The sequence below is a fragment of the Corythoichthys intestinalis genome, chromosome 2 (assembly GCF_030265065.1).
Source record: "Corythoichthys intestinalis isolate RoL2023-P3 chromosome 2, ASM3026506v1, whole genome shotgun sequence".
NCBI classification, from domain to species: Eukaryota; Metazoa; Chordata; class Actinopteri; order Syngnathiformes; family Syngnathidae; genus Corythoichthys; species Corythoichthys intestinalis.
In genome coordinates this window covers 19,153,310-19,171,625 of record NC_080396.1, presented here as the reverse complement: position 1 = coordinate 19,171,625, position 18,316 = coordinate 19,153,310, and the positions used below count along the sequence as shown (strand labels likewise).

General features: G+C 39.6%; 1 protein-coding gene across 9 annotated transcripts in view; it reads left to right on the top strand.

Moving 5' to 3' along the window:
* Positions 1–18,316, top strand: part of plch2a (phospholipase C, eta 2a) — a 118,028-nt gene extending 99,712 nt beyond the window's left edge. For 2 of the 9 annotated variants that reach the window (XM_057859145.1, XM_057859127.1), the window contains exons 21-23: positions 3,442–3,519; positions 8,752–9,124; positions 15,312–18,316. In XM_057859145.1, coding sequence (XP_057715128.1) covers positions 3,442–3,519; positions 8,752–9,124; positions 15,312–16,873 — 2,013 coding nt within the window. In that variant the 3' untranslated portion in view covers positions 16,874–18,316. Of the gene's footprint in view, positions 1–3,441; positions 3,520–8,751; positions 10,222–10,475; positions 10,596–15,311 lie in introns of those variants that run through there. The other 7 variants (XR_009067124.1, XR_009067123.1, XR_009067122.1 and 4 more) reach the window with 7 other exon arrangements.

Below are 18,316 nucleotides of genomic sequence, written 5' to 3'. Positions count from 1 at the left end.
AGATGTTTACAGAGCTAAACCTACCAATTCTCTCCGAAAATGATGAGCCAGGTGCCAAATTCACTGGCAAAGATGTGGAAGAACATAAAAATATTCAGTCAAAGAGATGGCTTAAGTGTCAAAGGCTGAAAAAGACGAAAAAAACGAGCCGACCTAAGCATAGCTTTAGCTTTTTTATCGACGCGACTGACAATGACATTCTCCTGTTTCAACAAGCTATCCTTTATCATCAGCCCTGTCTTTCTTATATATCCTCTGGTTGTCCTATGTCTCTTACCGTTCTTGGGGGTAATTTAGTTAGCTTTGTGTAGCGATCGCAAATGCTACTCAGTGACAGCCAACGAACACTTTTAATTTTATCATTGATAACACATCTTAATTCTATCATTTATTTACACTTCCCTCTTACTAAAGTTGTTTTTTTATACATATATAACAGAAACTGTAACAGTGGCAGTCAAATACCATTGTAATTCTTTTCAGGTCATTCATTGTCAGACAGAAGCAGTATGGCACAACGTTACGCTAAAAAAATAAGTTAGAAATATAAAAATGGCTTAACTCTTTGTCCTCTGAAAGACCATGCCAACCCAACATAATGTTTACTGCATATGAAATGTGAATGGATTCACCGAGCTGGTGTTGAAGTCCGCGCAAGTTGATTCGGTCTTCACATTTTTTCCTCCCGAGTTTTTGGTTTCCGGAAACGTATGAAGAAAACATCCTTCATGTGTCGTAATGTCTAGAGTCGTTTCTACAAGTTCCAAAAAAGCAATGCGTGATCAGCATGTTCGTTTTTGAAAGATTACCGGAGAAAAGTAGCTCAAATTACGTTGCGTCTATGCGAGTGCGGGTCTATAATGTCCCACTTCGGCTTTACTTCCGCTCTACGATGCGACGTCACGGTCTAAAAATAGCCTGCGTGCGGTACGCCATTTCAAGTGAGACGGGGGCAATTAACGCTCTCAGTTGCAACCACTGGGTAACATGCTTGACACTGATTGAATAGGCTTTAAAAAATCGATTGAGAAATAAAATGGTTCTGACTTAATTTTAATGTCAATGCTTTGACTTTTGTGGGAACCTCGCCCCTACTAACATGGCTTCTTTGAGGCCATTGGTAGGGGTAATGAAAGGTCTAGTTATGCTTCTGCCATGAATTTAAATGGATTTGTAACTTGTAGATGTCCAGTCCATTTGAAATGAGAGGTTAGCAGCTAATTCATTTTTTTGCCGCCATTAATTCTCTGCCAACCTTCCCACTTCAAATGGATTGGACGTCTAGTGCCGTCAATGGCAGATAATACATTTAAGCAGTGTCTGAACAAGTCATTAAAGCAATTTCTTTAACATTCAAGTGAGTATGCAGTAATTTAGGATTTTAAAAAAAAATTGTATCAGTGCAACACTACTCTTGAAAATCTTCACCACCTCCGCAATTTAAAGAGACACACAACTCCTGGTACGAATGACCTTAATGTGAAAATTTGCTGCTCAAGTAAATAAGCATGCAAATCGCGAAATTCTTATGCTAGGTCTACACTAGGACAGATAATGGCCTTAAACGTGTATTTAGTTGGACTATACGGCATGTCGGCTACACTAGTGTGCCTATTATCCGGATTAGTTGTTAAACGAGCAATGTAAGCGGGTAATGGTACCCGCCGCCTACGCATCGCCTAATATGGATTGCTGTCTCCGTACAACATTCGGATAGTCGAGAAGGGACGTCATGCTGTCGCTATTTTTAGGACGGCACGACAGCATCGTTAACAATGGAGGCGGACGATCACGACGTGGCATTCCTGCTCTTTTTTTCTTTTTCACACATTTTTCTTGAATTTTCAAACTACGGTCTCAATAAAATGCTTTAATCGGTGCCAATTCGGGGTCCTCTCATCGCGGATGAGGTGGAGATGAGCATTTTTTTACAGAGCTCATCTCCCGAGTTGTCTCCGATCAGCCAGATGCGGGCTAGCCCCTCCCAACTTAATGCCGACCGAGCATGATTACTATACATATATATAAAAATGCGTAGAGGAAAATTAAACCCCTAAAAGTGACCTGCGTCAATGCGTCAACTGATTGCGCACTTCTTTGACTGGGCAATCCGTTTTTTTTCCCAAGACATTTCTGCCTGTCAAAACTTTTGCCACATCCAGGATAGCCACATTTAATGCACAAGCAGTCCTGGTTGCGGCTTCCAGTAAATATACACAGTGCCACACCATATGCTTCTATTTGTTATTTTCCAAGTGGTGAGAGCGCAACTGAGCATCGATTGTAACATCCCAAGTAATGATGTCAGGCTTTCGTTGTTTTATAAAGATTTATTTCAATCACAACACGGCGCCCGCTTGTAAAAGCCGAGCGTGCTCTTCCTTCCAATGTCGCTCCTGCGTGATGCGTTCAATTGCGATTACGAAAAAACAGCGATCATTAAATAATGACTGTCTAGAAGGTGTAGTAAATTTGCCGCGGGCGAGGAATGAGTTTCCGGTTCAGAGGTAAACCGTGCCGGCATGACACATGAGGCTTCTCCTTTTTACGCATGCATAGTTTGAGCAAATGCAGGCGTACCTTGCAGAAGCGGGAAGGCCCTTAAACGATGTGTGGACAGGTATAAAAATAGTCGGCAAAATACCCTGGTGAAAATTATCTGTCCTAGTGTAGACTTAGCCTCAGACTTCAGTTTTTTTTTTTTAAATGACACCGCTTATGAGCACAGCCAATTTTGTGACATCAGTTATTCATAATCTGGTATACTCTTGTTTGACTGGCTAAAATAGTAGCAGTCTTTATAAAATGTCTGCCCCTTGGTCGGGCATCAACTGCCAGGAAATATTGGCTTATATTTAAGTTTTTCTCCACAATTATTCCTCAGATATTTCTTTTTTTCTTAATATATTAAACTAGATTCTTTCCGCTGGGATGACCATGATAAAAAAAAGTGTTCTTTCCCTTTAACACTTGCAAGAAAATTGCCTTGCAAAATGTTTGTAGTGAGTGGACATTAGGGAAAAAGCGGACTGGTCTGGTTACCTGCTGGAGTTGTTGGTCTTATTATGTTCTATTATGTTTCATTATAAGAATGATGTAAACTGAAAGTTATGAGAGAAAATTAATCGCACAGTGTATGTACAGTATGTTTTTGTATACATAATTGCTTGTATTTCAAATTTGAAAAGAATGTAGCTGTTGCTATAATCATAATAATAATTTTGTTGCTTCCTCAGTGCAACCAGCTGTTTCTTGTTCCTTGTAACACTGTTCTTCGTATTGTCTTTGTTTTAAAATCTTGTGTTTCTTATCAGGCGTGCGCTTTTAGTTGTGCTGTATATATTACTTCCTACCACACCCATGTTTCATTTCTTTTTCATTTGTTGCTGTCTGATTCTCTCTTTCTGCCCTACTCTGCCTTTTGTCTGTCTGTAATTCCAGTGGACCCCTCTTTTACCAAATGATTCATTTCGAAGCAGGACATTTTTAGGAGAAATGAAGCTGCCACTCAAAGCTCAGGTGTAGTGACACCCAGTCGGCATCTTGCATGAGCCTAATTGACACTCCCCCTCCACATATCTCACTCGTCAGCTTTATAATGAGAAGCAACTCATGCCTCGCATGAGTTATTGAAGGCTTGACTAATCAGCACTTTCCGTGATCCATCAAGTAGATCCAATGTCTTCAATTCAAACAACTGGAGGTATTCGATAACAAAAAAAGTTAATCAGGCAATATACCTGGCTTCCATCTCTTATTTTTTTTCCATTTGCCGTGGTTAATTTATTCAATTATTTAAACTTCATTCAGCATATTTTTTAAAAAGGGGTGGGACTTCATCACATTAATTATAATGAATGTATTACAAAATATTCAAGGAGTTAAAAACAATGCAATTTACTAGGGGTGTAACGGTACACCAAAATCTCGGTTCGGTACGTACCTCGGTTTTGAGCTCACGGTTCGGTACATTTCGGTACAGTGAGAAAACAAAATGCAAAATATAAATGTGCTAGTTGTTTATTACACACTTTTTTGCTTTCAACAATAGGAACATTAGCCTATACAAAGCTAGAATTCTGCTCAAAAATAGAAAATACAATATTCTGAAATGTAGATATTTTGAAAAACAAAATAAAAATAAATAACATTGACTAAGACTTTTTCTTTAAAAAAAATATCTGATGTGCAAAATTGAACAGTTGCGACACTGAACAGTTTCAAATTTCTCATATTAACTTTATGACCACAGCCTCGAAAAGTAAGGGTTAGGTAAGGGCTGTCAAACGATTAAAATTTTTAAATGAGTTAATCACATCTTCAATTTGAATTCCCCACCCAGTGGGCCAACCGCTTTTCTTTTCTTCCATGTCACATTTAACCGTTACCCACACGGCTCACTGCACTTCTGAGTGGTGCGACGGCCTGGCCGTTTAATTGTTATCTTTTTTGAGACTGTCAGTCAGCTGATCGTCGCGTCCGCCAGCTGGCTGCCTCCCCTCCCAACGTGAAGTACTCTGATTAACACCGGACGGGCAGACGACATCGGCGCCGTTGATGGGCCACCCGAGGAAGGGTGCCAACTTCAGAAACTAGCCGCTGTCTGTCATGTATCCATTGTGCAGCCCTTTGTTTACATTTGCGGCAATAACGACACTTGCTTTACGGCAGCTAAGCCGATACAAGGTAGTACTATTAGGCCGTTGTTTGAGCTCGCATCCCTGCGTGTGTGTTGTATTGTGCCTGAGTCTTGTTAACCAAATAAAGGCAGCGTTAACAATAGTCATCTGACCGCTCGTCATTTTACAGTCAACACTGAGTTCGCATTTGACAGCATACGTGCCGCGTACCTCCTCACCAGCTGTTTGCTCGCCATTCATTCACCTGCGCATTTGATCGCTATTTTTGTTACACTCCCGCTTTTTCAGTGAGGTATTTTGTGTTCATTCGTTATTGGATCGTTTTTGTTCACCACTATAAATAAGAGCACCGCAGCAGTACAGGTAAACTGCCGTTTTCGTTCAACCCGTTTTGTTTAGTGTAGAAGCCAGGGTAGTGGCTGTCTTTTTTTAATTTCCTTTTATGATCAGGGTTTACTTAGCGGGTGGGGTTTGAGTGTAGTTTCATTTTGTTTGTTGTTTTGGCCTGGGCTCACGCTGAAGCCAGCTCCTTCCGCATTTTGTATATTTTGTTCGTTGCGAGTTCGACTTATATGAATAAATTTGTGTCCACTTGCAACTTGTGTGTGTGGCTCGTTTTATGTTACGCCCTTAGCGTGCCGTCCATGGGGGGTAATTAACCGTGGGCTTATGGGATGCATGAGCGGCCATTCCGCGCTTGCATTAAATGCGTCAAATATTTTAACGTGATTAATTCAAAAAATTAATTACCGCCCGTTAACGCGCTAAATTTGACAGCACTTTACATTACGTCCGAAACTCGTTCGGTACACTTCCGTTCCGAACCGAGCACCCCGAACCGAAACGGTTCAATACAAATACATGTACCATTACACCCTTACAATTTACTTACCGCAGGTTACTTTCCAATCACAGAACCTTTAAACAACACAGAACCTTTGCCAGTGCACATATTCCCAGTGCACGAATTTAACTGACACACACATTAACTCGGGTGACAGCTACTGAAATACAGAATTCTGATTAAATAAGCACATTTCAATTCAAAATATACCTTGATACAAAAAAATGTTGGTTTGTGAAAATATACAAAATCTGCTAGTCTTTACATAATTCACCCACAACACTATAGTCTGGCTCATATGTCACATTACAACTTTGCAAATCAGTGAACTGTTCAGAAAAAAAAAGTCATGAAATGGCATTTTAACTTCAGATCTTTTAGAATCTCTGACTCTGTAATTGTTTTTCGTCTATTTTCTAATAAAATGGAATTAATTGGATTTTTTTTTACCATTCATCCACTAAAATCCTTTGAAATTAATATATGTAGCTTTTTTAGACTAAATTTGCTACAATATAATTGCAAAGCCTGTAATTCCCCAATTACTTTTTAACATCAAGTCCCATCCCTAAAAAAACATGTTACCCACAGTATGCACTATGCACAGTATTCAAAGGAATCATTATTTATATACTTGACTCCTAGATCGTCTCACTAGTCCCGACAATTTTCAGTTTAGAATTTGCATTCAAGTCGGCATATTTTGAAATTTCCTGTTTTGCAAAACATCTATTTACATCAAATACTTGTTACGCTTACCCAGTAGAATATTTCCTTGCAAAAAGCCAAACAGCCAGATACTGTAACATACTGTACTGTATTTTCCCTCCAATTCTCACCACCAAAGTGAGGCACCCAAATAGGGCTGCAGCTATCGATTATTTTAGTAGTCGATTAATCGATAAATTAGTTCGAATAATCGAGTAATCGAATAAGGAACATGAAAAATTCAAATACCTGAGGTGAGCCTCAAACGCTATAAAAAAAAAAAAAGAATAAATAAGGATCTGTGTACAACAAAAGAAAATTGGCTAACTTACATGGCAAAAGTCCGCCAGCTTAAAAGCTATTAAAACGCTAATGTTCTTTTTTTCCCCCACAATGGTCATAACAAATGGTTCAGACAGTATTCCCACAAAAAAAAAAAACATCTCAATATATCTATAAACTAAATTATGAATGCATTAAAAAAAACATTAGCTCAAACAAAAACTTAGCTTATGTTGGTCTTAACATGAAGCAGCTGGATTCAGCCATGTGAAATGAGGTAGACTAGAGGGCAGTGTATCCACCCAAATTAGTAAAACCTAAATGCAAACACTTTCAAAATAAACAATTACAACGCCACTTTAAACGAATACTCGAAGCAGCAAAATTTAATTTGAATACTCGAGTTAATCGATTAATCGTTGCAGCACTACTCCCAAATGACATCTTGTGTAGGGTTCGCATGTTTTAATTTCTGCACTGTCACATCGTTTTTCTGAAGCTTTTTTTTTTTTTTTTTTTTTTTTTTTTACCCAACCAATAATAGACACTTGTTTTGGGGGGATGTGGTTATAAAGTGAGGACTCCTATGAAATAGGATAAATGCAGGAATTTGATAATTATATTGCCTTATCTTTCTCTGAGTTAAGATTGAGGGGGAAAAAATAAACACTTTAACAGTTATCCAACATTCTTTTATATTCAAAAGTTTGCCAGTGAAACCACACTTTGCTTTTAGGTTGACCTCATTTATGTCACTTACTCCACATTTTTCAAGACTTTTCTTTGTTGTCGTCCGTTTCTCACTGTTACTGTCACCTCGATGTCAACTCTGACTACTTGGATCTACTTCGCTCACATTATTTTAAAGTTCATTTGCATTGGTGTTTACTTTGGAATGATAAGATTTACGATTGGAAAACTATAGTCATCATATTGTCTGGATGTTATTTTAAATGTTTACATTGTCATATCTTAAAATGCTATTTCTAGTCTTACTACATTTACTACACAGAAAACATCCCCACATTTGCATTTACGTGACATTGTACTGAATTACTATGCAGTATTATTATTGAAAATGTGTTTGATAGCCTTGGCCTTGTTTAGAACTTTTATACATATCATTCATAGTAAGATTTGCATAAAATACAGTATGCAGTTGCATTGCTCTCAGTGATATCATCTTAAGTTTGAAATCTAGGAAATCAATTTCATGGAGCTTTTATTCAAATGTATAAATCCACTATTCTAGGGTGACCAGTGACATGTGAATGTAGGCCTGAACGATATTGGAAAAAACTATTGATGCGATTTTTGGGGGGTTTGCGATATTAGAAAAATAAATAAATAAATATACATATATATATATATATATATATTTTTTTTTTTTTTTTTACTAAATGACTTGAATAGGTGTTTGGAAAGACTTTGGATGATTCACCGTGACCACAGTGTTCAGTGATCCCTCGTTTTTTGCGGTTAGTGGGGACTAGAACCCGCCGCGATAAGTGAAAAACCGCAAAGAAGTGCAATTTTTTTTGGGGGGGGGGGGTGTTCAATGTATTTATTCAGATTTAGCATTGGAAAGGGATACATGTAAGACATGTTTTTTCACTTTTTTTCCCCCGAAAGTATGATTTTAAAAAATGTATATACAGAAGGGAGAACAGTGTATCAAATACTTGTTCTCTCCACTGTATATTATATATTATTATATATTTTAATAAATGTTTTTTAAGCACTTCAAATGTAATAATTATGATCAGTTTTAAACATTACTGTCCCACCAAATCATTTTTAAACAAGAATAAAGTACTGTAATAGAAAATGCTTTATTAAATGCTTGTTTACCTACCTTGGCTGTGACTCCTGGAGTGACATGTAAAAATTACAATCTCCTCAAGATCACTTCTAACTTAAATAAGCGAGTGCCACAGTGACTAAGGAACAAAGAGCTGGGAGAGGGAGGCAGGAAGGCTGTGCGAGCGCATTAGGTTTGTGGGATAAAAAAAAAAAAAAAACTATCGCACGTCCTGTTGAAGGGACTATTGCGCATGCTCACATCGTGATGGCGATGTTTAAACGATATATCGTTCAGGCTTAATGTTATGTTATTAGTTGCTCCTTTAAATCAGCATGTTCACTCCTCTAAAACTGTGTGTTAATATTATAATGATGTCTACCAGTTTTATATGAATATTGGCAGCATTTGTTTTGGTGTAATGAGATCCTCCATGATTGGTAATTTACCATTTCTGTTTGTTGTGCTTTCATTAGGCCAAAGCAGCCAGTGGCATAAAAGGCCTGTTTCACAGAAACCCAAAGCAGGCCTCTCTAGACAGCCATGCTGCTGCACAGCACAGCCGTAAGCAGCCGTTCGGTGCCCACATCCTACGGCGCACTGCCAGCGCCCCGACCAAAGGCCCACCCAAAGTCAAGAAGGGCCTTCCTGAGATTACCACTAACACCAAAGACTGCAACTCGGAGGGTACAAGCGAAGACCGAGAGTCTGAGGACAAGGCGTCTGCTTCCTCCTCTCACCAGCCAACAACACCACAACTCCGCAATGGTGATTCACTGGCATCCCGCCAAGCCAAGGCCAGCAAGGAACATCCTGATTCCAATGGCACTTTTTACGCCGAGGGTAAAGGTAAGAGCCCTCGCTCTGCTCATCGCCGTCCTTTGAGCGAGCCTTTGAAACGGGCCAGCCGACTTCGTTTTCACGATCCAGACATGAAACCAGGGGTTTTCGCTCGGGTCTCACTTAACAGTTCAGGCAGGGTGGGAATGTCTTCTAACTGTATCACGTGTGTGATCGGCTCCAAGGAGAGTCCAGACACAGAAAGAAAGATTGATGTTGAGGAAACAATAGCATCCAAGTCAAAATTAGGAGACGAGCAGGAAAGAAATAATTGTTCAACCAAAAAAATTGTTAAGCCTCGTTCTCCACCGGGTTCACAGTCACTTCCCCACTCCAAGGAGGCCCAGTTTCAGTACTCTTCCCAGGCTTTTCTACGACCTAAGCCTTTCCCCAGATCTAAAGCCAGGCAAACTCTAGCTGACAACCACCTCCAAACTCTGCCTGATGCTTCACAGAGGAATGCACTGTCATGCAACATTCCGCGTAGACGCTTTCCGAACACTGTCACACCCGTACAGAGCCTCACACCAGATTACAGGACCAACCTCCGTTGGCATCAGGCGACAGTACCCAAATACGGTACTGTGTGTGGCCCTGCATTCATACCATTCGCAAACAATGATGGGAATCAAAGACTCTCACTCAGTGATGACAGTAGCAGCTGCGATAGCTTTGGCAGCCTGAGCAGCTTTGACTCACTCCCAGTGCTGCCTCGAAGTTCTGTTCTTGACAGCCGCAAGAGGGCGGCAGGCACTCTTCAACGTGAGATGAATGCCCTGTTCGCCCAGAAAATGGAGGAGTTGCGTCATAAATCACCCCTGTTCTTTGCTGGTAAGAAGTATTGTGCTGTGTAGTTCCAATCTAGTGTAGAAGAGCATTTTTAGTTTACTCAAGTACACCCTGTACCTTCTCAAAACACCTGAGTGCGATGTACTCCAAATCAGTGCAAACCTCAGCATCCTTTTGTCCCAAGTAGTTTATTTTAAATCTTAGTTTCCATTAAAAACAAGTTTCCCCAAGTGAATGTACAAAAATTCAAATTGTGCTTTTCTTTGCCCAAAATTGCAAACTGGTTCACCTCACATGTTTAACAGATAACACAAATGGTAAGTTTTTAATTCTTTGCGAATCGAAGTAATGTCAGTACCGAACCATCTAACTATGATTAAACTGACTTCTAGAAGTAGAATGAAGCTACGTTTCTGTGACTGTTATGTGTTTTCTGCATGTGGTTTTGGGGAAGTTTGTAATGCTTATGGGGTGTTTTCTCTCTTTTCAATGTTGAATAATTGCTATTTATATTTCCTTGATATGGATATCGGTCCATCACTTCCATTAATTGATTATTTTTTTCTGGAAGCTGTTCCCTAGGCCCCATCTCCTTCTCTTTCCAGTTTTTGCTGAACTCCTTTTTTCCTGTTTTTCCCTTTGCACGCTCTCTCTGTTCCTAGTGCAGAATTGAGGGGATGACCAGAGCCAGGTAAACCTACTGAATGCACACAACCTCAAGTACTGTCTATACTGTTTTTTGTGCATTTTCACTTCACCCATAATTCTCTCCATCTTACCAACCTTTTACCCCTTGTCCACTATTCAAGTTTTTTTTTTTTTTTTAATTTTATTTATTTTCTTAATCAGGGTTGATTTGAGTTTGGAATAAATAGTTGAAAATCGGCCTTTTCTTATTTTAAACATTACTCGATGTCGCACAACACAGAATCACATCATTTAACAAACTTAAGTCACCCAGACAAATTTTACCTTGAAAACTAAATAAAATATCAGTTATAAGAAGAATCAAACTAACACTGTACCTTATGTAAACATTTCTTGTAATGTGTTTTTGGAAAATTGCATGTTGTTGCTTTTATCCGAGCGCCTTAGCAACATGCATTTCATTATTCAGAAATGAGTGGACTAAGGCTCAGGTTCATGTCGCAGGTCTTAATGCACAATACTGAATTTTTTGTCCCATCTGTTTTTTGGCGTGCGCATTCAGACTGCCTTTTTCCATTGAGCCCGTTTAAGTATCACGCATGCGCACTAATTTGTAGTCCGAGACGCGCTGAGCAAACTAACCCGCATGCGCAGGAGCATCAAAACAAATGACTACATATGACGCACACACACACACACACACACACACACACACAGACAGTTTGCTCCAACTCCCGGCCGTGTAAGCAATCTTAAAATATTGCTCATTTGAAGCCAAGTGAAAACTGCGCATTCTCAGGCTTATCCTCAACCTATTTTATTTTTCTTTATGACTGTTGTCAAGCCCGCACCTTCCGCGTTCAAACTAGGCGTGAATACTAATGCACAGTTGCACCACTACCATAGCCTCCTGTCCGTCTCGTTCTTAGCTGACGTAATTGCTGCATGAATTCCAATTTGGGGGACTTGACAGTTCAGACTGCTGCCACATTCTGGAAAAATGAGGCCCAGATCGGACTTAAACTACATACGAAAATGGTCCACTTTTATGCGACTTTTCCCAAAGTTAATGCCTCACTCAAGTCGGAAAAACACGAAAAAATGGGATTCGTGCATTAAGACCTTCGACCTTCTTTATGCATGATGAATGAGAAAAAATGTTAACCAAGCACTCCGCTTAAAAAACAAAGGACTATATCAGGATACAGAAGAAAGTTTGGTAACACTTAATAATAACTATCCGTTTTCCTAGTTAATAGATCATTAGTAAACTGTTGATAAATGATTTATTGTTGAGTTGTGAAGTATTTGTTAACAGTTTGTTAAGCATTTATAGTAAGCATTTACAGGGTGTTGTTAACCTGAAACGTAGAAACGTTTCAAGTTTTCATGTGTAGGGTTAGGCGTTAAGTTTGGCATTTCTATCATTTCAGGTTAAGAAATGCCGTTCACTTCAAAAGAAAAGGCATTTTGATAAGGCATTTTGCAGGCAGCGCTCATGTTGCACATTAATGAAAATCTGCCATAGAACCAACAAATATTTGTACTTTTCTTTGTATATTTAACCAATAAAACTTATGACCTTCAACATAAAGTGTATATAGTTTTATTAAGATCCATCAACTAGCATTGGCATTTAGAATGGGGTCAACCATATTGGAACACCCTGTAAATGCTTAACAAACTGTTAACAAATACTTCACAAATCAACCATAAATCATTTATCAACAGTTTACTAATGATCTGTTAACTAGTAAAACGGATAGTTATTATAAAGTGTTACCAAAAGTTTGAATTGGAATACCCCTACACTCCAAAATGAAAATACGTGTACTTAAAAACTTCTGTTAGAGGCTGACGTGAGAGCCTGGCAAGGCATCACTAAAAAAGAAAGTGAAAATTGAAAGTAAGGTATACTAATTAACTAATTGGCTGTCATTTGCCACGTTTACATGGAGCCAAATATTCCAATTACAATCGGTTTAGATGTTCAAACCGAATAAATGTGTTCCATATAAACACCTCATTCGGAATGAACAGGCCCAAACCGAATGGAATTTCATTCCGATTCACAGGGTTGGAATATTCCTTTTCCCAAACCGATTAGAAGTAAAATTATATCATGTAAACAGGGAAGCGGAATGGTGTCTGGTTGCGTTCTTTCTGCACATGCTCCGTACTGACGTGGTGACGTCACTTGGTGACGTAAGTAACGTCACTTGCAACATGGCTTCCAAGCACACGCACAGCGCACCTAATTGGAGTCTGGCAGAAAGTTTATATCCATGAATCCCTCCACCAGTCCACAGAACTTTTTAAATGAACGACGTGTCATTCTGAAGTGTTGTTTCCACTCGAAAAGTTAAAACAGCAGCTGATCTGACGATCGATTTCCATGTTTTGCAACGTGACACTTTGTTTTGATTAATCTGCGCATGTCGGACGGCAGTTGTCAAACGTCCTTTCGGAATAAAGGCAGACACATGTAAACGCTGGATCGGAATAGATGAAGTGACATGTAAACAGCTGATCTGAAATTTCCATTCGGAATGATTTGAATCGGTATGAATAAAAGTCAGCATGTAAACGTGGCTAGTGACGATGATAGATGTCTAGAAAAAAAGGTAGCTTTCAGCACACATTAAAAAGCAAACTTTAATGTAACAACACTTATTCAAATGGTTTAGATGTCTACGAGGGATGAACTAATTTAAATTGAAAGCAAAAATGCCACACGATTGGACACTGTCAACGATATTCAGTATCCCTACTTTTTCGCGGCCAATGGGGACCAGAACCCGTTGCGATAAGTGGAAAAAAAAAAACGCGAAGTTGCGGTGTTCAATGTATTTATTCAGATTTAGCATTGGAAAAGACATACATATAGACCCCAATCACCAACGTCACACAATCACGTGATCACTGTATTGTGCCACCATATTGTCTGTCATTGTGTGTCCGTATTGTCAATGATCGCAGTTTCTAAAGGTGGATTCACTTGCAAATTATGGAAGCCCCGGTGCTTTCAGATGCTGTAAACTCATTGGATGAGTTGCATAAAAGCCGTTATTTGGAAAAGCTTCGGTCGATCCAGTCGCCAGATCCATATTTAATGCCCAAACCGATGTTTCCTCCCGTCCGGTCCCATCCCGTGCGTCAGAGCTCGTCCTGAGACCACAAAATCATACTCCAGTTTATGTCACGATGAGGAGTCGGGCACCTAAAATCGGCACTGGCCCGAATATAAGTCGACTTTTGGTCAGCTGAGCGTCACCGTTGTCACAATTGTAAAATGAAACTTTATCGATAGCTGCCCCGCGTGAAATGTCCCCCCTGACGGGAGCGCTTATTTATAACGCTTTATTGAAGTGAAAACATCAAATGTTTTCATGGACGCATTACAGTAATGGATTAATTACACAAAATATTAGTACTGTGTTTTAGTAACAAATCGTGGACTGGGCCACATAACCATCTTTGAACAGAAATATATTAGTCTACAGGTTTTCACGACCATATCCCAATAACAATCACACAGGTATGACATTTATTAGTTCAAGCAGAGTAAAATAATACATATTCACGGTACAAGAAAGTAGTTTCCGTGCGGGCGCTCCCGTCAGAGGGTACATTTCATGCAGGGCGGCTATTTTTCAGCACAACACCTGTTGTTGCGCTCACCTTCTTGCTGCGCGACCGTGGCGACGAGCTTTGTAGTCTCCGTCTGATGATGTCTGCGATCGTGTTGGCATCATATTGATGTTTTCGCCGCTGTCTGACGGCTGTCGACACAAACGTGGACCGAGATAAACAAACCATGCTGCTTTAGAGATTTGCCCTTTTAACAGTGGGCACACATCAACTACTAAAATGACCGTTTATCTTCTCTGTTACTGCAACCAACCGCCGCACATGCCTTCACCATTTTGATTAATCAATGTTAACGATTGTCAGGAAGGTTTTTGGGTTCGTTCACTAGGCGGTGATTCTTTAGACAAGCAGAAAAACACGCAGTAATAGGAGGAATGTACGTAGCGGTAATATGTAAACACGATGAGCTGACAGACAATATGGCGGCACCAGTCAGGGGGGCGGAGTTGTGACGTCACGTGATTGGGGTCTATAGACATGTTTAATTTTAAAAGACAATTTTTAAAAACGTATGTCCTGCATAATATGTATTTTAATGAATGGTCTATAAGCACTTCAAATCTAATACTGTAATTATGAGTTATGAATAAGTTTTAAACATGTTACTGTCCCTCCGAATTATTTTTAAATAAGAAAAAAGTAGAAAAATGCTTGCCTTTATTAAATGCTTCATTGAGTGAGTCCACTCAAATACGCTCAAGCTGCTCACTTACACACAATGAATTGCCATGGCAACTGTTTAACAAGTTAAAAAATGCGATGATTGACGCATGCAGCGCTTTGAAACGGTAACGTCTTTCAATCATCATTAACTTTAATAAGTAACTCCAGTGCTCTGCCTGACCAAGAAAAGGAGCAGGAGGGAGATTGAAACTAGGTGATCGAGTAAAAACAGCTCATCTGTATTCATTTATCTTTTTAGTTTTCAATTGAAAAAAAAAAAATCCGCAATGGACTGAGGGTGCGAAGTTTGAAGCGCAAAGTGGAAATGGATCACTGTATACATACATATATATATATATATATATATATATGTGTGTGTGTGTGTGTATATGTATGTTAATCATCAAATAGTCAAGTTTGTAATTATCCATTTTTTCCCCCACAGACTGTTCCACGGTGCGGAGCCCAACTGCTCCACTTTTGTCTCCTGCCCAAAATTCTGGGGATGCTAGAAAGACACATATCAACTGCTCTGTTACTGTTCTTGAGGACAAGTTTTCTTCGCATTGTTCCTCATCATTGCTGCTCTTACCCTCCATTCCAGTGAATGCGGAATCCCATTTGGCAGTTATTTCAAATCGATTGCCTTGCAGTCCTACTGCGATGACTATAGAAGACAAACAAGCAGAAACACTCACTCGAACGATGTCTCTCCCAGAGACAAGCTCTACCGAACAAAACCAAACAAAAGTTACCCAAACCATCGTAGAGAACACAAAAATCCAGAAGGAAAACCTTCGTAGTCTGACAGATATGGAAAATAATGAACCCGTAGTGAAGCCCAGATTAGAAACATCCGCTTCAGCAGTGACTGCTGAAACTCTTGTAGGTCTATCTCAAACATCAAACGGCAATCTGGCATCACACACGCCAGTAAGAAGAACAAATAGTGAAGGCCATGTTCGAGCAAGAGCCCAATCAGTAGTTCCAGAAGTATGCACAGATGCTACTATGAACGACCGTCTCTGGAGCAAGCTTGATCCGGCTAGCCATCGAGATAGCATGTCCTCATCCTCAAGCGTCTCTTCTAGTGACACGATCATTGACTCGTCCCTAAACAACTTGGCCAGGAAAAGTCTTGCCAAAACATGCGTCCCTTGTGACCCCCACTGTGCCAGCTGCCACCATTCAGCACTCATTTCCTTTGATAGCCTTCAAGTCAACAGAAGTATATCTAACCCTAATCTTCCAGAAAGTGAGTGTTTAACAGATGGACACACGTCTCCCCAACAAGCATCTCCTGTCTGCCAGACTAATAGGCTTACACAAAGACGTCATACCTGGAACCGGCTCTTCATGGAAGAACTCAAGCAGTCATCAGCTAGGACTCCATCAACCTCTCCAACCGCAACGCCAACATCCCTGTCCAAAAGCCTTGGGGATCTCACCTCCGATGATATCTCTTGTAACTTCGTCAGCAAGTACCGCAGCATCAGTCGTAGCTTCATCATGAGGCCAACTAGGGACAATCTTCGAAGGGGTAGCCCGGCAAAAGCCAGACCAAATAGTGAGCTTACAGAGCAGCTACGGAAGCTGACTGATGTGGAGCCCCTTACGGCGAATGACTTTGCCACTGAAAATAAACCAAGTGAATATCAGGATTCTGTTGATGAGCCACAAACAATTCGAAGGTCCTCTTCCAGGAGCCAAAGCAGAGTGCGGTACATTGCCAATCGAGCTAAGAAAGCCCAAGAAAGGCAAAGGCTCCAGAGCTTGATGCAAGGAAATACATACTTTGGCTATACAGATAACATCAACGGAAGTACTGCTTGCCCCATTGAGGAACGAGGAATACCTGAAGGGGCATGTTGCATAGCAAGGAGTCCCTGTGCCAGCCCAAACTTGGTCAATCTAGCCACATCTTTAAGATCCCCTTCTTCAAGTCAGTTCCCTACCTCCCCAGAGCCTGAAAACAGTGAGGTCCTTTTCAAGCTTCGACTTTATTAACTGGTTAACTTGAATTTAATAGGTTTGGCGCATTGAAAGATCTACTTCTTCTAAAGGATTGAACAAATGTTTTTTTATTTTATGATGAAAAGGTAGCATAGTTCATTAAAATATCTGAGACATCTGGCTTCGAAAATATTGTACCGACTTTGGGAAGCAACTAGTAGAGAGCCCTGTAAATTTGCATTAAATTGCATTTAGTGAAAATTACCATTTTTTTAAAAAAAATTGGCTCTTTATGATGATTTAACCCTTTACAGGGCAAGCAACCATTTTTAGTAATTAAAAAAAAAATACAAACTAAACCCCATGAAGACACGCAGTCCACATACGTGGACATCAAAATTCCAGTCATGTAGGCCACAACATTAACATTTGTTGTAGTCTGCATGACCCAAATGATGTCCGCATACTGTATGTAGATGCCAAGTCTAAGTTATGATTTTATTTTTTTATTATTCATTATTTTTATAATAACTATATCACTCTAAAGTTGGTTTGTTTGTTTAATTTCATAGTAATCTCATTGCCTTGACGGCAGTAGATGTCCAATTCATTCAAACTGGGAGGAGTTGCTGTGAAAGCTCATCTTTCATCGCTACTGACGGCGCTAGACAACCAATCCATTTTCTCCGGAAGAGGTTGGCAGCGAATGATTGCTGCGAACCCTCCCAGTCATAACGGATTGGACGTCTAAGCTTCATCAGGGTAAACCTATGAGTTAAATGTATGCCCTATAAAAGGTTAATCATGTGTATTAATAAGAGCTAAGGAATCCAGTAGCAATATGTAAAGTAGAGGCCATCTCTTCCGATCCTTAAACCCACATATGTAAAAATTTGAATTTTAGAATTATTGTGAGATTCTTATCTGCATTTGTAGCCCATCCATCAAGCAATATTATAAGAGCGATGGCATTGTTATGTGAAATATAATGTGCAGTTTTATGCTAAACAATGAGCTTACCTGCTGAGAAAATGAATTATGTTTATACGTTTACACGGCTAGAAATGTTTTCATTTATATAATAGTTTGTGTAGTGCTTCAATGTAATGCAACCGAGCTGCCAACTTTCTGCTAATGATTTTCATCTGTAGCATGTCACAGCACTGAGAGAACTACTCCTTTTTAGCCCCGTTTTAGTTGACTGCATGTGTCATTTGCACTGTTTTATCCCATGGATGGGCTTTATTTTACAAAGATGTTTTTATATCAAGATGTTTAATGTCCCAGACTTTTTATAGGAACGCTTCATCGGTGTTCCCAAGAGAATCGCATTGTAATTCTTCTGCGTAGTTCATGCTATTAAAACAAAGCACGTTTATTTGTTGGCCTGCTGTATCGACTGTACTGACATGCCAGTTGTTTGTGCAAACATTTTTGGGACGATATTTAATTCAACAATGTGTAATTCAATGAATAAATTAAAAATGAACAATTTCA